At 34.0% G+C, this 21,340-nt stretch overlaps 1 protein-coding gene across 2 annotated transcripts in view; it reads left to right on the top strand.

Annotated features, from left to right (window-relative positions):
• SI (sucrase-isomaltase) overlaps positions 1-21,340 on the top strand; it is a 269,528-nt gene that overhangs the window by 239,955 nt on the left and 8,233 nt on the right. For both annotated transcript variants that reach the window (XM_063442609.1, XM_063442610.1), the window contains exons 56-68: positions 4,137-4,247; positions 4,525-4,587; positions 5,501-5,617; positions 6,370-6,454; positions 8,180-8,318; positions 9,913-10,046; positions 11,703-11,737; positions 11,853-11,969; positions 12,532-12,680; positions 16,178-16,262; positions 17,839-17,895; positions 18,396-18,520; positions 20,420-20,508. In XM_063442609.1, the coding sequence (XP_063298679.1) occupies positions 4,137-4,247; positions 4,525-4,587; positions 5,501-5,617; positions 6,370-6,454; positions 8,180-8,318; positions 9,913-10,046; positions 11,703-11,737; positions 11,853-11,969; positions 12,532-12,680; positions 16,178-16,262; positions 17,839-17,895; positions 18,396-18,520; positions 20,420-20,508 (1,306 nt within the window). The remainder of the gene's footprint in view (positions 1-4,136; positions 4,248-4,524; positions 4,588-5,500; positions 5,618-6,369; positions 6,455-8,179; positions 8,319-9,912; positions 10,047-11,702; positions 11,738-11,852; positions 11,970-12,531; positions 12,681-16,177; positions 16,263-17,838; positions 17,896-18,395; positions 18,521-20,419; positions 20,509-21,340) is intronic.

The following is a 21,340-nucleotide window of genomic DNA, read 5'->3' as shown; positions in this document are numbered from 1 at the left end:
GAAACGTTAACGTAGTGAGTAAGATTACCAATACCTGATACTGTAATGCAGGGAACCAGGTATGTTGTCGATGGCGTATGACTTGGCGAACTGCGGTAATGACGCAGGTAAGTAGGGGGTAGGGCTTAAATAGGATCATAACTCTTCCCACAAATTCAGGCCAAATGGCCTTCCAACATATATATACAGCAAAAGGATAGCACTCTCAGGACTTCCATCAGTCAGTAGTAGCCGTGGCAACCAAATGTTGCTCCCGTGTGTCTAAATCACAACACCGGGAAGGCTAGCAAAGGAGTAGCATCCAGGACTGTAAGCTGAGGGACCTGAACGTAGGTCCATAAATTAGAGACAAGCCCCTGGGTTCCCACAAATGTGAATATTTTTTGAATGAAAAGAAGGCGAAGTGAGAACTTCAGAAGAAACGTTAACGTAGTGAGTAAGATTACCAATACCTGATACTGTAATGCAGGGAACCAGGTATGTTGTCGATGGCGTATGACTTGGCGAACTGCGGTAATGACGCAGATCTAAGTAATGATATGTAGAACTGAATGACAAAAACATGTACCATTAAATGTGGTGGTAATACGGTGGATTATGATAATGAGATTGTTGTTGAGGTTTGTGAGGAATCTTAGACCAGGTACGTTTTGAAGTTTAGAACCCACTTTAGGAGGTGGGGGGCTGTGTGAGACCGTGGAGGCTGAATGAGGCCTCAAGGGAAAACGTAAAATGGTAAACCTTCTTACCTGTTACAGAAATGCGGGATACTAGGAACCTCTTCTTGGAGCTTTGCTTGAAGAAAAGTATAAGTAGAAGCAAGGTGGTGTAGGTTGTGTGATTGATGAAATAATCGTAGTGAGGAAACACAGACTTGGGCCGTTTGAAGTTTAGAACCCACTTTGGGAGGTGGGGAGGCTGAATGAGGCTGTGGAGGCTGAATGAGGCCTTGAGGGAAAAGAGAACTGGTAAACCTTCTTACCTGATACAGTAAAAAAAACTAAAAAACAAATTCAGACTAAGTGTAAGGAACCAGTATGTAAGGACTTTTAAGGAACAGAGGTTTTTTAAAATCGTGCTAATGGTCTGTAATGAGCCTGGTAAAAAAGGACCGTAAGGCTTAACCTATGAGCGGAGACCTTAGTTGTGTAGAAGACTAATACATAAGGGAAAGTACAATAGACTTAGTCTCAGCAGGGTATGATAATGCCTGGAGGTGTACTTTATAACTTAACTTATAAGAGAAAGTGGACAAACTGTGCCTTTGAAGAAGATTTACCCTGTAAAAGATAGGTATCCCATAATAATGTGACCATAGCGGAAAATTAGAAACACATATTATTTAGCCAGTGGTTATAATAAAAACACATAAATACATATAGGATAAATAATGCGAGTGCTTAGATACGTGAAAGCACAACTATACTATTACAGTAGATTAGTGAATTTAAATGCTGTAGCTTCTTGTGTTCGGTAAACGAATTAACAGGAGAACTGAACGAGAAAGAACTCCTGCGTTCGGCTAAATGGAGCATACAAAACAGATTTTTAAACGAAAGCCAATTGTACCCGTGGTCGGAGGAACGAACGGATGAAGTAGTCGAACGTAAGTTCGTTTACTGCGGTCGGTAGTTAGCTTATACGAAAATAAACGAGAGAGCTGTTAGCCGCACGAACGCAGAAGTACACGAATGGTGTAAAATCCCGAATGGGTAAGTAATAAAGGGAGCCTATCCCCACGTTTTTTGGCCCGAACGTGGGAAATAGCCGAACGCCATTTCCCACGTTTATGCTTACGTGGACGTGCCGGTCTCATGACCGGAAGCCGGGTAGGAAGTGACGGAGTTGGGTAGAAGCCGGTGGACGGGCACGGAAGACAGAGGCAGGAGCTGCTGGCGACGGACTGCATGCTGGAGACAGCTTGAGACAGGACTTGGCGGGAACAATGAACTGGAAGTGCAGGTAACTATGGAGACGACAAACAGCTTGCACGACAAAGGTAAGTAGGGGGTAGGGCTTAAATAGGATCATAACTCTTCCCACAAATTCAGGCCAAATGGCCTTCCAACATATATATACAGCAAAAGGATAGCACTCTCAGGACTTCCATTAGTCAGTAGTAGCCGTGGCAACCAAATGTTGCTCCCGTGTGTCTAAATCACAACACCGGGAAGGCTAGCAAAGGAGTAGCATCCAGGACTGTATAGCAGAACCTGAAAGTAATAAATCCTATGGCTAGAACGGACAAACAGACACAGAGAATCGTAAAAAAATGAATAAATAAATAAAAACACTTCTAGGGCTAGTGGCTACAGAGCCTTGACTAAATATATAATACATGCAGATTATACAGAGTGAAGCCGTCTCTTGAAATATAGTGGGACACCAAAAAACCGAAAGATACATATTGTAACATGCCCCATAATAGCAACATATAAGGAAAGCTCCATTGGGTTAGGAACGATCAAACAATAATATGCAAAAGCTCTCTCGAACCGACGGGTCCATGAAGCTACTATGTCAGGATACTTAGAGGAAAAGAACAGTGTCCCTCACAGGGTTAGAATTATAAATGCAAAGCCTCTCAAGGGAGGAGCAATAAGGAGAAAATATATTAAATAAAAACATATTAAAGCACTGTAGTTTCATGTCTAAAGCCAGAGTGCCAGTGTTGATCCCTAATAGTAGTGTAGAAAACTTTTGTCACAGGAGCTACAAACACTGAAGGGGAGCAAAAAGCCATAAACCTCCAAGCTATCAATAAGGGATATTAATCACAAATTCAAGAATTAGAAGGCATACACTCTGGAGATTAAGTGCAAAGTAAAAAAAAGTAAGCATTAATGCTTCCTCTTTGGCTAGTATCTCGGTCTTAAATAGACCTGCAGGTGCTATTCACTAGGTGGCACTCAACTATATATAGTTAATACAATGTAAAGCAAAAATCTGCACACCAGTCAAGCCATAAGACTTGCTTTTCCCTCAGAAATTACAACAGTGATGAGTCTGTGTTTGCTGTATACAACAGCTTTGAAACACAACTTGGGAAAAGATGCAAAGCCTATATATAAAATGTATAATATATTATACATATAATATATCCATATATATATATAAAATTGGATTTTCAGGATGATATGTAATTCTTTGCATTTTTCCCTTAGCCTGGATAGACTTAGAGCCATGTGAATAGATTAAGACATTGATTCTTGTGACTGCCACACCCTATGCTATGTTGTACTTGTTGTACTGTGTTGTACTTGTTTTTTTTCTAATGATCATATTAATGTAAGTTAAGAGGATATTTTATAACATTTAAATTTTGTACCTAATCATGGGAATTAAACATTTATTAACTTATGAAACGTGAACAGATGACTAGGGACTGAATTACTACAAGTCTTTATTTATCAAACATACATTGATGAGGAGTTTTAATTTTGTGTATTTTGTATTTAAACAGCATGTATTTTGGTTGCTATTCCATATATGAAGTATTAAGACTGCTTTATATCAAGGCATTAATTACATATACCCCCAAAATTATTGTCCTAACAAGTGGAACACCAGTGGGAGGGGGTAGAGGGGACAAGTCAGTTATGCAATTGTGTCACTTGTCCACCCAAAGCGGGTTAAGTCTGGGTAGAAAGTGGGTGAGTCTGCTCAATTTTCTGGTTCCAAACCGGCCCCCTGAGGACAGGATATGCAGGGAGCACTGTTTCCTAGCGCCCTGAGTGTAACTTGTGTGCATCTTATAATACTCTTGCAGTATGTTTTTAGGACAGTTTCTTAGTGTCCACAAAAGTAGGACACCAAGGAACAAAGTAAGGATGGTGGGACAAGGCCCCCAAAAATTATACTTTGTGTGTATTAAATTATTACTTTTTGAATACACTCGCATTGCCATATATAACTTAATTTAGTGGATATATTATGAGTGTATGTCTTTCTTTCTTTCTTTTTTTTTTTTAACCAAACTCTTTTCTTCACTAACTTACACACCAATGTTATTTACCTCATAACAGAATCCCAATACATTTGCTTTTAAATTACATTTATGGTAAGTCAAAACCATAAATGAACATGGTCTGTTTGGAAAAAAATATATAATGTTACTGTCAATTGATTCTTTTTAGGATCCTGCTATTGCAGGGAATGAAACTCAACCTTATCCTGCTTTCACTAGAGGAGTTGAAAAAGATGTGTTTATTAAAAGGTCAAATGGAAAAGATATCTTATGGGGCAAGGTAACTAGAAAACATTTTTATTCGTTATTTTGCATGTTCATGACATCAGGAAGGACATTTTTTTTTGTTATGAAAATGTCATTCACATTGCTATAAGCCAAATCATCCCAGGTATTTGTGGATTATGGAGCTTTTACTAAGTCTTCCAATTTTAAAAATAATAACATTTCAACTTGGATGACTTAAGAGGAACGTCAGAAGAATATACATTGGGATTTATGGAGAATATATACATATTAAATAACTAGATATTTAATTTGAATGTGTCCCATTCCAGGTGTGGCCTGATTTACCCAATGTAACTGTGGATAACTCACTTGATTGGGATACACAAGTTGCAGTAAGTATTAAATATTTTTGTGCAAACTACTTTTGTAGTAAATGTGTTGAAAATAACTGTTTATGAAATAGAATCACACTGCATTTCAATATATCTGACATTATCATGCATTATAAATACATCAGTAAATTATAATGCTATAAACATAATTACTGCAGTTACTAGTAGTTATTAGTATAAGTTACACTTTTCCCCTCGCAATGAAAGGTCAACTGATAGTTTTTTGGTGCAGTGCATTACTTTTAACTTGTGGTGTTATCTACAGAAGACAATATTTGCAACTGTAACATGAAATACTAGTTAAAAACAAAAATGTTCTTGTCAAGTATATTGTTAGCTGGCCCCACTAGATTCGACAAAAACAGGAGAGTACTATTTTTTCAAAAACTGACTGCTTTTCCCCTTTCTTCCCAATTACCTTTCCTTTTCCTTTTTCTTCACACCTATCTGTTTGCATCTGCTCTAAAGTGCATGATGTGTGCTGATATGATCACTTCCTGTTACATGTTACCTTGCAATGTCATGGCAATTAAAAAGAAACCTTTTCTGAATTAACATTTGCACTGTGCCTTAATGGCAGTAACCATTTCACAGATCTGATATCATTATTCTAGTAATAGAAAACACTGTTGTTGAATAAAAACTATATGTAAAAATCACCTAGGTGATTTGGGATTCACATTATCATATTGATTTGCAAGTGTACTATTATTGGGATATTTTAAAATTTTTTGTCTTTGGATATTATTGTCTGCTGCTTCCTAGAGACTGTCACTCATTTGTCTCGTCATACATGAAAATATCCTTCTGTTTTCACTTGTCTTACACAGTATGCTATACTTTCTTTGTATTTGCCATTTAGTCAAAATAAAGATTGTTTAAAAAAAATCCTTGTCATGTTTTTTTTTCGAAGATTTTCAGAGCTCACACAGCATTTCCAGATTTCTTCAAAAACATCACAGCAGAATGGTGGTTTGATGAAGTAAAACAATTCCGGGAAGATTATATTAGATTTGACGGTCTATGGATAGTAAGTCTATATTTTTTTTAATTCTTGCTTTATTCTGTAATTTCTGAAATCATGCTTGACAAAGAATAATCAATGAGCATATGGCTAGTTTCCTTTTTTACATTATTAGTATGCATAAAATCTAAACCTTGTTATTCATTTGGCAGTAGCATACTTAAAAGTCTGTATGTTAGTACTCATCTTATTTAGTACAAACATAACTTAAATTTTTTTTATGCTCTTCATTTTGTTCAGTAAAACAGATAATTTATATAGTAAAACATTCTAGTTACTAAGACAGACAACTTAAAAATAGGTTTCTCAGAAATTCCATGACTTAGTATTACAAAATGCAGGCATCATTTCCAGTGGTTTGAGGAATTATCCTTGCACTTGATTTTGATGTGTTGCATGTTTTAAGGAATGCTTTACTATACATCATTTATTATTTATTATAATGTGTTGTATGTTATAAAATCTGTTCACATGTTAACAGTGAGGTAGATGTATTTTATTCTAAATTGTGCCACAAAATTTGGAATAAAATTCTTCAAAGTAGAAGTCAGAGATCTCCCTAGCTCAGTGCAACAAGCTGTTAATACTCATCGTTCAATTTTATGCATGCATGTCCTGTGTTAAAAAAAAAAAAAAAACATATCTCACAATTTGATCATAAAATAGTATCTCTATTAAAATAATCATATATCTCTAATTATCTAATTATGAATAACCATTTTCCCATTTTGATTGACCTATTCTTTGCATATTTTAAGGATATGAATGAACCTGCAAGTTTTGTACATGGATCAGTCACGGGCTGTGACAGTGTAATTCTTAACAAACCCCCATACATGCCAGGTAAGATAATTATTTTGTTCTCCCCATTGCTATTCTATCTCTTGCTATGATGGAATAACTCTTTTAAACCAAAATGTGAGCTCAGATACAATATAACAGCTTCATTCCGGTGCCCTTTCCTAGTAATGCAAACCATTGTGCACAGATTTGCTCTCTTAAGTCACTGAGGGTCTCACACTGGTGGCTTAGCAGAGCTGCAAAAGCCAGCTGCTGATCCTTCTGCTCATTTATTGGCTTAGAGTGTTAGCTGAACAGTTACAGACAATTAAGGATCTGTACATAATTAACATGAGCTAACCCAGAATGCTTTCTCTAGGCTGGCTAATGACATACTAATGTCTCTAGGTTGAGTTACACCTCTGGCAGCAACATTAAAGGGACACTATAGTCACCCGAACAACTTAGTGTAGTTTGATTAAATGCATCTCTATGATGAGATGTTGATTGACTAGGCCTGTGTTTGGCCCTGTCATGCCTCCTTTATGATCTCAACCAATCAGATGATGACAGCCAAAGAGGTGGATTGAGGGTGGACCAGAGCCGGCAGAACCGGCTCTGGAAATAAGGGACGTTTTCTTACCCTTTAAGGGGGGGCAAGTCACTTAAATGGTGCTTTTAACAATGTGGGGTCAAGAATACACATTTGTGTCCCTGACCCTATAGTGTTCCTTTAATTATCTCTGCATGTGCAGAATTTCATACAGACTCCAAGCAGAGTAATCTTTAAATCACTGACGTGTCCATGATGCTTGGGGTAAGCGCATACATTTTGCTACTAATGTCAGCAGTGTATTGCATAATAGAATGTAATGAGAAGTTAGGTGGAATATTTAGTCCTTTATACAACCAACTCAGTTTTTTGCATCTTGTTTATTGGTGGTAAATCAGCATTTACCGAGATTTACATTATATACAGATAATGGAGTCTGGATGTAGAAATAATGTTGTTAGATTAAAGGGAAGATAAGTAGGCCATGTTGGGCTGAATTTACAAAGATTGTGTCAGCACACACATTTTGAGAAAAAAAGGGATTAAAAGCAATAGGAACAATAAAAGAGATACTGATGAATTTCCTGGAAATCTGCAGCTTTGAATAGAGCAAGGGGTATATATATATATATATGAAACTCCTGCACTCCAACTTTAAATCAGTAATTACCCGGTGCTCTGGGGGCTAGTGTATATAAAGCGAAAAAATACCGGCACTCCTGGGTTTTTCCAAAATACAATCTTCTTTATTCAGAGGAAAACCACATTAATGTTTCAGCTCCGCCAGTATCCTGATGAAAGCTCCGAAGCGGAGCTGAAACGTTGATGTGGTTTTCCTCTGAATAAAGAAGATTGTATTTTGGAAAAACCCAGGAGTGCCGGTATTTTTTCACTATATATATATATATATATATATATATATATATATATATATATATATAAAGTGAAAAAATACCGGCACTCCTGTATATATATTAAAGTTATATTTTAAAAAAAATTGGAGTAACCTTTTAAAGAAAAATTATGATATCTTGTATATTATATTCAATTCAAATACTTCAAAGACAAAGTGAAAGAGAAAAATAAAGTTTTATCCAAGTTATTGTTAAACCTTACAACTTTTAATAATTTTATTTATATCATATTGTATGTAACACATATTGGTATTCCTATGCATGGTATTATTTTCTCAATGCTTTATCTTCTAAATTCATATTAAATAATTATACCTATAGAATTAGAATCAAGACATATGGGGTTGCCCCACAAGACCATATGCATGGATAGCTATCAGACTTTGCCGGATGGAACACCAGTGAGACACTACGATGTCCATAATCTTTACGGGTGGTCACATGCAAAACCAACATATGAGTAAGTTTTGTCTGTGTGATTTTATATAAATGTGTGTTTCTGTGCAATATTATGCTACAACTCGATTAATAAAATTTTACCAATCACGACTTCCCCACCTAAAAGAAGAGGCTCAATGTGCATACACCACTAGAGTGATCTATAAATCATATGCATATTATACCAGATATCCCATTTGGTGCTGGAAGGGCCTTTTCTGCATGTACATAATAGTTCCAGGATGCTGGATGTGATGATTAAAAAAACAACTTAAAAAAAAAAATAGTTTAGACAAAATTTCATCAATTCTCCATGTTTAATTGGAAATTAACACGCTTGACAGATAGGCACCACACATAGACAGTGTATGCAACAAGCTAGATAAATTTGGAATCACTTATAAAATATAGTTCTAGATATCCCTAATTCCCTATAATGTTGCCTCAGTAATTTTGTAACTCTGCTTTCTGTTTGTTTCATAATCCACAACATTACTTTTAAACACAGTATTTGGTTTATTATATTTAGCAGACTGAACAAAGTGCAACTCATTAGATAGCGCTAAGGAAAGAATTGTATTTTGACAAATGTCATTGTTTGCCACAGCATTTTGCTTTAACAATGTTAATCCTAATATTGGGGGTTTCAGGCAGCATTATATCTAAAATTGCCTTCTGATTATCTTTTGATTACCTTGAGTAATCAAAACAATTCATCTCTAAAACCATTTGCCTAAGGTATTGAGATAATTAAGACCATTAATAATACCACACTAGAATACTGGTATCTTAGTAATTGGCTCTACAGTGTATTGTTAGAAGAGCAAGATTAGCAAATTTAAATCTGACAAAATAAAGGGATACATTATCTTTGAGCAATATATGTAAGCATTTACTGTACAGTCATTAATTCAATTTCTTAATTCTAAAGCAAACTTGATTATATGCTAATTTCTAGTTCTAAAGACAGTATTTTGGCAGTTAATATAAGATTTAATGACAATACATTAGGGATGCTTAATTTTCACTCCAATGAACAAGAAAGAAAGAGGATTTTTATGGGCATCGGTGACCTGAAAATCCTTGGTAATTAAAATATTACTATAATGAAAGAAAATATGAAGGTCACTATCCATTCTGATTGAGAGTAGGTTATATTTGGAAGACAGCCAGGGTTTCATTATCAACCACAAAACTGAATTGCTGAGAGAGCATTAACAAAGTTCTTCTTTCTTTCCTCAAAGGTAAGTTGATTTTCTTATATTTAACCCTTAGAATAGTAACCATAAGATTTACATTTAAGTAATGCAGGGTAGTTTGGGCTATTTTCACTGTTCTTGAATTCACAATAGACAATACTGAAGAGTTACACGCACTCACAACACACATGGGATTTTCATTGGTTTTAAATGTATTGCTCACAATTTAAATGGTTAAATATGTAAAATGCTAATGCTTTTACATTCAGCATTTCTTTTGTTATAACCTTTATTAAGCATAAAATAATGCACCTCCAAAATAATAAACTGCTTAACAGATCATCGGATGGTTGCAATAACTAAACACAAATTGACCTTTTTAGATTTTTATGTATTTCATTATTTATTTTGTTAAAGTGTCTTGAGGAACATAACTGGGCAAAGAGGAATTGTTGTTACTCGTTCTACATATCCAACTGTTGGACAGTGGGTGGGACACTGGCTTGGTGATAACACAGCTGCTTGGAACCAAGTGGACAAATCAATCATAGGTAAGCGGCAATGCTTCACATAGTTTTAATAGTAGATAATTTGTAGGCAGTGTTATTGACTGACTGTATTATTATAAACTGTATTTAATGGATTTCAATACTATGACATTTGCCATTTGAGAAAGATGTTCACTACCCTTTAAGATGTATTTAGGTAATATAATTCTATAACATTATTTAAAATTTGAAATTAAAACATGACATATCTTAAATTTTGAATGCTGTGTTCTTTTACTTGTTTTCACGACTGATTGGTGAACCATTGTCTAGATTTCAAATTAGAAGACCGTGTTTATTCACGCTAGATCTTGAAAATATCTTGAAAATATATTTACTTTCAATATATATATAGTATATTCAGCATAAGAATTGTTAGACAACAGTTCAAGCAATCTCACTTTAAAACTGAGCTTCCAGCAAACAATTATGTTGATTCACTGACAGTCTGACACCACTTCCTAACAAGGAGAAGTTGCTAAATCTACATCTATTACATCATATGAGGTAGAGGGACAGTAAAAAAATATGTTTTAACTAACTCATTAGTAAATAGACCTCTAAGTTTCTTTGTGTAGCCAGGTATAAAAGATACTGATGCAAGTTAAAAATATATATATATATATATATAAATATTTAGTTTGAGGTGGTTTGCTGGTGCAAAACCTCCTGCCCTGAATATAGTCACCAATAAGACACTCCAGTGGTGTATGGGGCTTAACCCCTTTTTTAAATTGAATGAGTGAAATGAAAATATCCATATTCAAAACAAAAAATAATGTTTTGACTGCTGATATACAGTGGATATGTGTAAATCACTTTACAAATATTCACTATCCAAAAACAAGAATGAGAGAGTCTGATTGTAAATACTAAAGCTGTTCAGCTTTTCTCTGACTAATTATAGGCTTTATTCATAATGGCCAAAATTGGGGCATCCTAAAGAGAGTCTATTAGTGGTTAGTGATCCAGACTATAGTTCTGTTGGACGAAATATAGGGAGATTAATTGCAAATAGTTGCTAAGATAAGTGTTCACTCCAATATGTAAGGTTAATGAAACATTATCTTGAGGCTCACTGGTATAAGTCTTATATTTCAGATACAAATGTTTTTCTTAAAAAAAATTGAAAAAATTTAATCTAAATCATAGAATGATAGCTAGATACAATTAGTAAAATTTCTTGAGATGCCATTTAAAAAAAACTGAAAACTCTTAAAGCATATATTGAGAAAAGAGCCTCTCTCCCTGGTAAACTCACTAGACAGTCAGAGATTGGAAAAAGAGAAAAATTAAAAGTTCCATGCTAATTTAACCCCTTAAGGACCAAACTTCTGGAATAAAAGGGAATCATGACATGTCACACATGTCATGTGTCCTTAAGGGGTTAAATTATCATGCTTACAAACGTGCATGATATGATACACCAATGTGATAGTGTGTTAAAGTGCCCTGTGAAGTATAAAGGTTGCCCAACGCGCGTTTCTTGTACCACCTTATGGACGCGTCGGCCCTACCTCTAAATTTGGGTTATTTGACAAAGCAAACACAAAAGAAATCACTGCTTCTTTCCCTAGACACAGATTTCAAATGGATGAATGTGAGTTACATTGCTATGTGTTTATATTTGTTTGTATTTATTTATGTATATTTTTGCAGGTATGATGGAATTTAGTCTTTTTGGAATATCTTATGTAAGTAATATTTCTATTTATTTTGTTATATCTATTTTATATTTATGTATCGTAGAATTTTTACATGTTAAACAGATTCCTGTAAATATATAACATATTGCTTGCTGTGTTGTAGACTGGAGCAGATATTTGTGGATTCTTTGGAAATACAACATATGATTTATGTGCCCGGTGGACGCAATTGGGAGCATTTTACCCATATGCAAGAAACCACAATGGAATAGACTATATGGTAAGTTCACTCTACTAGTCCATTTAAGATGTGTTTTGTATGGTGCTATGGTCATTTTTATTATGTATTTAGTGATATACAATACAATATACAACATGGGCTACTACTGTTAAATCATGCAAAAAAATTTGGGGGGGGAAAGAGTAAAAAAGGACAATAAAAAGAGTGACAAAAGAGAAAAATAAATTATTTGAAAACATTTAGGAAACAGAAAAGGGATAAAAAATTGGGGAACATGAGAGGCGCAAAGAAGGAAAATGTGTACAGAAGAGTACCAAAAAAGTACAAAAGTACCATAAAACAAGCTGTGACAGGGGATGGAAAAAAATACATTAAGATAAGTAGAAATACAAGGGACAAATAGACTATTGAGAGGCTAGGGTGACAGAAGAGGTAACAAGTGACCACTCTAAGGACAGAGGATGACAAAAGATTTTAAATTAACAGGTGAGGGAATTAGACAGACTGACCCAATAGATTGCTAGAAATACTAAAATTTGCACAGATTACTTGCTTTATAATTTGTACTGTGCTTTGAAACTTATTTTTATTTTCATTTTAGAGACAAGATCCTGTCAGCTTTGATGACAAGTTTAAAAACATGGCCAAAAATGTTATCACTATCAGATACAGACTATTGCCATATCTATATACTCTCATGTTCGAAGCCCACACACAGGGTACTACTGTTATTCGTCCTCTATTACATGAGTGAGTATTTTTTATAAAAGTATTTTTGAAGAGTGGGTGTTTTAACTTTTTAGTAACTATTTATTTTTCTTTGTTTTATGATTAGTTCATTTTAAAAAAAATTATGAGACACACTTAAGAACATGAAAACCAAACGTTTGATTAGTTATTACATACTGCTTCTGTTTGCTTAATTTATGTATTTTTATTTTTAATTTATGTAATTTATGTATGCTTTTTATAATCTCTTTTTTAAATGAAAGTCTCAACTGTTGTGAATATTTCTAAGATATAAAACATTAAAATTGAGAATTTCCTTTCACACATCTTTTGCAACAATTCTACCTTTTATTATCATTGTATAGTAAACTGGTTTCCTTAATTCCCATATGACATTTATGTTTTGATGGCAGCAATAATTATAAAAGTTCTAATTTTTCCTGTTAAAACCAAAAAATCCTAACAAAATAATGGTTTATTGTTTAATTAAAGGAACATTGTAGGGTCAGAAACACAAACATATTTTCCTGAGCCTATTGTCTTAGAAACACCATCTAGCCCCACTGCCCCCTTGCTCCCATAAATATAGTACAGGTTTACTTTTACTCCAGTCTGCCCCTGATCTGCCTGCTCGGCTGACATCAGCAGAAGTGTTGATCAAAGCCAGTCATACTGCTTTCCTATGGATTGGCTCAGATTGTCAAGGAGGCAGATCAGGAGCAGAGCCAGCACAAGCCAAGCACAACCCTGACCAATCAGCATCTTTTCATAGAGATGCATTGAATTAATGCATCTCTATGGGTAATGTTCAGTGTCTCCATGCAGAGGGTGGAGACACTGAATGGCATTACTGCATCCATGAAGCACCTCTAGCAGCCATCTGGGAAGTGGCAAGTGATGGTATAAATAGGTTGTAATGTAAACACTGAATTTTCTCTGAAAAAAAACAGTGTTTACTGCAAAAAGCTGAAGGGAATGATTATACTCACCAGAACAAATACAATAAGCTGTCGTTGATCTGGTGACTAAAGTGTCCATTTAAGGGGCATTTGTAGATCTGAAAATTAACTAGGGCTTGAGCGTAAAACAAAATTTAACTCCCATGATCTACTTTCCCTTGTGCATCTGGTTGCAGTTCCCCTACTGGTATGATATTTGGACATGAGGTCTCCCACCTAATATCATACAGCCCATGGGTGGGGGCTGGGTGGATATTTGGTCTCCACCAACTGTATAAAATTGGTAGCTCAATTGCTAATTTTAAAAATTTAGTCTCCATCTGTCCTATTGCCAGTGGAAGCATTGGGGGATTAAAACCTTCCTTATAGCAATATGAGTCTTTTTGATCCCCATAGTCTTTTTATTAATTACTATTTTTTCAACTCTAATGTGGTTGCTGGCTAGCAAGCAGTGGCCTTATTCCACAAAGTTAACCCATCCATTGCTGAGGGTTTTTAAATATGCACTGCCACTGGGCAAATATTAAATCTGGGCCTGGGTTTAAAGAACACTGTAGCATTAGGAATAAATATCTGTATTCCTAATGCTACAGTCCTGTACATGTCGCTATTTATTATACCTGTAGAGCCCCCCTACAGGTATTATAAAATAAAAATGTTAAAAATAAAATGAATTACTCCCCGTTTCTCCAGTGCCAAGTTTCCCTTGGCACTGCCGCAACCTCCACCTCGAATGATAGATGAGCATTGGGGACCTTAGGTGCATGTGCGGTGCCTAAGATTCTGTCATAAAGAATCATTGAATACTATGGCAGACCATGATGGTACTGTACATATACACTTGACGTCATGGCACATAGAGAGTACTTGGAGGCATGGCTTGAAGTTGTGATTCCAAGCCTTTTATTTGGTGAAATAGTGTTTAGGGTGAAAGGTAAGCTTGAAGGAATGATAATAACTTCAATACAATGAAGTTGTTACAGTGTCTACCGTGTTCCTTTAACCCCTTAAGGACACATGACGTGTGTGACACGTCATGATTCCCTTTTATTCCAGAAGTTTGGTCCTTAAGGGTTTAAAGAGTCTGAAGAGTTGAAGCATTCAGGTCTGAATTTCAGCCACCCCATAGCATCCAGCCTGGCGGAAATCCAGACATAATGCAAACCCTTTGGGTGCCCAAATTGCAAAATCCAGACATTATTGAATAGTTTGAACAATGTCTGGATTTTGAAATCTTCATAGGCCACTTGGACTGTTAGTGTATATAGAGACTTGGGAAAATATGAGAGAATCATATCTCTAGAGTGCTGCGTCCATTCCTGGTGTAGACCGAATAAAGGAGCAAGGCAGGGAGCTAAGAAATGGAAGTCCAATATTTACTTCCCATGCAGTCATATTTCAAGTAGCCTCATATAACAAAAGGTATAGTAAACTCAGCAGTCAGTGATAATTTATTAATAATATCAGGAATTTGAACACAGAAATGTAAATTTAGCTGTTTTCTATTTTACAAGTATATTTTAAAGGCTAAACATTATCTATGTAATTTAGAGGGACACAATAGGCACCCTTAACCCTGCAGTTGTAATTATTGCAGTTATAGATCAACTGAAATAATTACCTTGCAGGGTTAACTCCATCTCTAGTGGCTATCATCTTTAGGTTTGCTAAATAACGATGGACATCCTCATGCTTTGCAGTACAGCTTCACTACACTACAGCTTGGCTATTTTGGTCGGAATTTACCATTCACATGTGAATAATGGCCTATAGTGTCAGTTGTCAAGAATGGAAAGTTAGTTTCAAGCCAATATGGCTTTTAGACCAAAATAACCAGAACATTGAAATGTGGAAATTTTTCATATTCAACTATTTTGACCTAAACGTTTAATTTCACTTAGAATTCATCATGAATTTATAAAATTTTACAGATTAGTGGATTCATAAGTTATGGTATTTGCTATATTGTTTCAAAAATGAGTTGTAAACCCAAATAGTATTGAATATGGTATTTCATGTAAAGCACAATTCTAATAAACCAGAGAATCTTTGCAATGCATTTATGGGTTTATTAATTAAGCACTGAATTATTTTAAATTGAAAAGTAAAATTCAACATTTAAGCTAAAATGTCTTTATTATAGCTGTGTTGGGGATTTTTTTGTCTGAATTTTTTATTCTCTCTTAGTTCACTATTTAACATTTGACTAAACCCCTAGCAGTTTTTTTTTCTGCTGAAATAAACTCTCACAAAATAGTTAAGGTTTCAAGATTTGTATTCTAGAAATAGTGAACATATTTCTTTCATGTCTCAAGATCATGTAAAATTACTATGTATTTTGTTTTTTACATATGCATATTATGTTAGACTATTATATTTTAAATCTGTATATTTGTGGATAGGACCCCCCATCTTTTTTTCTACCTCTTCTCTTCTTTTCTTTAATTGGTTTTATTGTTTATAAATTGTTTTTTGGTAATACTTGTGTAAATACATATTTTCAAATTATTTTTATTGAACATTTGTTAAAACAATGTGTATTCTCATTCCAATTACAAGATTTACTTCAGACAGAGAAACCTGGGATGTCTTTCAGCAGTTCTTATGGGGACCTGCATTTTTGATCAGTGCAGTTGTAGATGAAGTGAGTACTTAATTTCATGTTGCAAAAATGTTTAAGCAATACCTCTTGTGAGCCTAGATTAATTGTATCTTAATCTAATGCATCGCCTTAGCTAACAGAATCCTATCATTAAGAAACAAATACGGGAATTGTGATGTGGACTTCCAATGCTATACCAAGTAGTAACCATTATGTATCCATATATCTTTGGAGCAGTAATGTACCATTTAGGTAAAATTATAAACAAAACATATGGGATACTAAACAAAACATAAGGAAAATCTAGAAAAAAGAAACATAAGCAAAACATAGTGTAATACAATTAAGTAAAAATATGTGCGCTAAAATTAAATGCACTCACACGAAAACGTCATAAGGTGCCCTCAAGGGGTGCCTCCCTCGATGGTAATGTCTATTAATCCCTTCCTTGATCCATATACACCACTGCAAGTCAGGACTCTGGATGGTAAGTTGATAATAGCAGCTTTTATTGTAGATTAAATCAAGATAAAATAACTTTAAATGAAGTTAAGAACAATAGTAGGTCCTATGCGTTTCTTCCCAAAATAATGGGACTTCGTCAAGGTGCATAGAAGGCAAAACAAATTACAGAATAATAATGCCAATTTGTTTTAACTTTTATGGTCCCTAAAGAAATCCAGTTTCTGGAGACGAAACGCGTAGGATCTAATATTAACTTAATTTAAAGTTTTATTTTATCTTGATTTCATCTACAATAAATATTGTTCTTAAAGGAATGTCACACTATTTCTACCTATTCCCTCTATCCTGACATACATCACTGGAAAAAGAGATCCACTTAGAGAATCAACACAAGAGTTGCCTAAACCGACCTAAAGGCTATACACACCAGAGATAGTTTTTTTGTGTTTTTTTTAGCTCTGGACCATGTCACTGTTCCATATAAGATTTATTGCTTTACCATATGTATTAAGGTTTTATACTAGTTTGCAGAAATATTTTTTTAATGGTATACTTGCTGGCACACCACAGACTGTTATTTCTGCCAGTTAAGTTATTAGTCTATTGATGTATTGCACATTTAAGCACATCAGTTGCACTTCATAAGTATATAGCACTCCACTGTTTTATATCAAGTTTTCTCTTTTTTGTGTGTTTTTGGAGGTTTGCACAGTAGAGTAGTTGCCAATTTTTAAAATACTTTCTAAACTAACACCAGTTTTTAACACCCCCCCCCTTTCTAATTTATAAAAGTGCCAATTCCTATCACTCTTCACACATCACTTCATTGAGCTGCAGTGATTTAGCGGTCTGTAGATTTTTCTTAAGCAAATAATTATGTCAGTGCTGCATTATTATTTTAAGAATAAATTATGGGAAATTATTGTAAACCTATATTCAGAAAGACATATCCTTATAGAAAATTGAAAGTTACTAACAATATCTTGCACAGGATAAAAAAAAAGTGATATGCTCGTATAATGACAAAATATCAGCCCTAAATTCTTATAGGTGACCTATTTACTGTTCCCTTAGCAAAGCCCACAATTAGTGTTTAGTGAAAAAACAATGCTGTTCTGTACTGTCATTTGTAAATGTTCTTTCTTTATTTTAGGGAGCAACATCAGTAAAGGCATATCTACCCAACACCAAATGGTATAACTATCACACGGTAAGTAACAGTGATTTCTTAGTAATAAACCTAAAATATGTATAAAAAAAAAAACCAAAATGAATAAGACATGTCACTTTAGCTTTCTATACCGTGGACTTTAAAAACAAATATTGCTTTGCATATTTAACATTTTAGGGAAAACTGTATTAAGTGAATGAAAACTCTCAAGGATATACGGCACATGACATAGTAGCTCATACTCATTACTATGTGTAAATTACTGCTTATGTATGAATATAAGATGTCACATGCATTATATCTAGGAGATCAAATTTGACATTTTTTTATAGTAAAACCAGACTTTCATTATATGATGGAAAATACTAATATTTTGTATAATGGGCAGACTAGATGGGCCGAATGGTTCTTATCTGCCGTCACATTCTATGTTTCTATGTTTCTTTGTCAAGTCATATAATACATCTAATATATAAAATATATTTGAGTTTGATATTTGAATCAGGTAAAATCTATAATGAATACTTGTTCAAATACAGGGGATTCAAGTAAATGAACGAGGCCAATGGGTTAATTTATCAGCACCTTGGGACCACATTAATCTTCATGTAAGAGGTGGCTACATCATACCCTGGCAAGAGCCTGCTAATAATACTTTCTATAGGTGAGTACAATATGACATTGCTATGGTCATTAAACTTATATTCCCTTCTTCCTCAGATTTTCCGGGGGTAAATGTGTATGATTATGGTGCACAGACATTAGGGAATGGGTGATGGTTTGATGAAGTGTCTGAGTTCAAGGAAAAAATGCATAATGGGGGAAAGGAAATATATATAATTACATCCTAAGTGTATTTTGATATATATATATATATATATATATATACACACATATATATATATATATATATATATATAGAAATATATATATATATATATGAATACAAAATACACACACCAGTGCACTCGCTTATCAATTAAACAGTGATTTCAAATCCTAAATAGTACTATTTATATATATATATAATCAAAATACACTTAGAATGAAATAATATATAACTATAAATAAATACAATATATATATATATACATATAATTGCATAATTAATTACATAAATATACACATAGAATTTCAATAGATATATATATATATATATATATATATATATATATATATATATATATATATATTTAAATTATATGTGTATATTAATGTCATCTTTATACATAAGTGATTTTTATAAAATTTGAAGGACCTGCCTGACAACCGAGGCAAAACGCCAAGATAATTTAATTTACATTTACTTTGATGAAAACAAATATTAGTGTTTTTCAAAACAGTAAAATGTATCACAATGATAATATCGTCAGTTAAAGTGCATTTTTTTGCAGTTTTTACACACAAACGGCACTTTCACTGACAATATCATAGTTGTGATACATTTTATTGTTTTAAAACTCTAATATTTGTGTTCAGCAAAGTCTCCCAAGTACAATAGTACCCCCATGTACAGGTTTTACGATGTTTTCGAAAGTTAGAGTCAAATGTAAGGCTTGCATTTCAGTTTCACATTGAAATTTTAAAGATTGATAATGTTGCCTTTGTGACCATATGGTAGTCCAGGAACGAGAATTACCCCCATGATGGCATACCATTTGAAAAAGTAGACAACCCATGGTATTGCAAACAAGGTGTGTCTAGTCTTTTTTATTAGCCACTAAGTCACAAACACAAACAAATATGAACGCTAACTTTGGCCAGTGTTTATGACTAAGTGGCTACTAAAAAAAGCCTGGGCATACTCCATTTGTAATACCTTGGGTTGTCTACTTTTGTAAATGGTATGCTATCATGGGGATAATTTCCATTCCTGGGCTACCATACTGTCTCAAAGGCAACATAACCAGTCTGGCAAATTTCAACTTGTACATGGAGGGTACTGCTTTACTCGTGATACATTGCTGAATACAAATATGTGTACTTTATTGCAGTACCAGCTTACAGTATTATGACATTAACAGTTAAAATTCTATTCAGAACTAAAAAAAATAACATTTCTTAATTTCTCACATTTTTTTATATTTTATTCATATTTAATTGTTTTATAGCTAAATATTTAATGTTAATGGAAGCCCTGTTTTCCTGAATAAAATGATATATAATAAGTGTGGGTGTACTTAATATGAAAGAGGTGAATTATGGTTGAACAGACAAATTGCACAAATTCCAGGTTTTGTTTACATTCTGTTTCGATCACAACATGTACAATTGGCTCAGTCCTTAAGAGGTTAAAATGAACAATATGAAAACATGTTTTAGGTGTCTCTTTAATAAAGAGTACATTGTATTCTGCTAACAACCATCTTAAATGATCTTAACTAAAATAGCTCATTTGAAAAAAAAAAAAAGCAAATGTAAACGTCTTATCCCATGCTGTTCTGTAAATATACTCTATAGTACTGATCAAGAATATTCTGATCACTGATGCCCGATCTGAATGTTTACAGGTTAGGGTACAATTAGTAATAAAGAATGTCTTAAATGTGTATTCTGATTACAGCCGTCAGAAATTCATGGGTCTTATTGTTGCTTTGGATGACAATGCAAAGGCTAATGGAAATCTGTTTTGGGATGATGGAACAAGTATAGGTGAGTTTAAAACAAAATCTAAGGAAAACAGACATATAGTTTCAATCATAAGTGCATGCAGCACATTTTATTCCACTGTTTAAAATTACTTAAACCTAACAAACATTTGTTTTTTTATTTTATAACCTAAAGCATTATTTGCTTCTTTTAAAATTGCTGGCTACATTTTATTATAAAAACGGGCACTAAACCAAATACGTTTTTGTAATGGATTCATTTTTATCTACTACCACAAATGATGCAAAAAATTAAATTAAATTAAATGTCACTCCATACCCTTAAAGCACTTAAATGTTTTATGTGTAAAGTCTGTGTCCTTTTTTCTTCTCTTTTTTCTTTTTTTAAAGTTCATATTTCAGTTGAAATTGGTACTTTTATACAATAACCTTATTACACCGTTCTGGCTGTCAATCAGGCAACTGGCCCTGCTACTTCCTGGTTGTTTAACCCCTTAAGGACACATGACATGTGTGACATGTCATGATTCCCTTTTATTCCAGAAGTTTGGTCCTTAAGGGGTTAAACTCAAGAGACAGGGAATTGGCCACAGCACCTGCCTTGCAAAGACTTGTCATTGAGCTGTCTGGGCTTGGTTAGAAGAGGAAGTTTTGCAAAGGCTTCATATCACCCATTGTACAGCGCTATGGAATTTGCTGGCGCTATATGTATTATAAAATAATATAAGAGACTTGCAACTTTTGCAAGCTTTTTTTAGATATATGCCCTATGAAAAAGGGGATTATGAAACACATGGATGTTTGCATCAGGATTATATCTACCAAACTGTGTTTGTTTGTAAAACATTTTTTGTATTTGAGCAGTGGAGTGTCCC

This window comes from Pelobates fuscus, chromosome 2 (assembly GCF_036172605.1).
Source record: "Pelobates fuscus isolate aPelFus1 chromosome 2, aPelFus1.pri, whole genome shotgun sequence".
Classification (NCBI taxonomy): Eukaryota; Metazoa; Chordata; class Amphibia; order Anura; family Pelobatidae; genus Pelobates; species Pelobates fuscus.
This window is presented reverse-complemented; position numbering and strand designations above follow the sequence as displayed.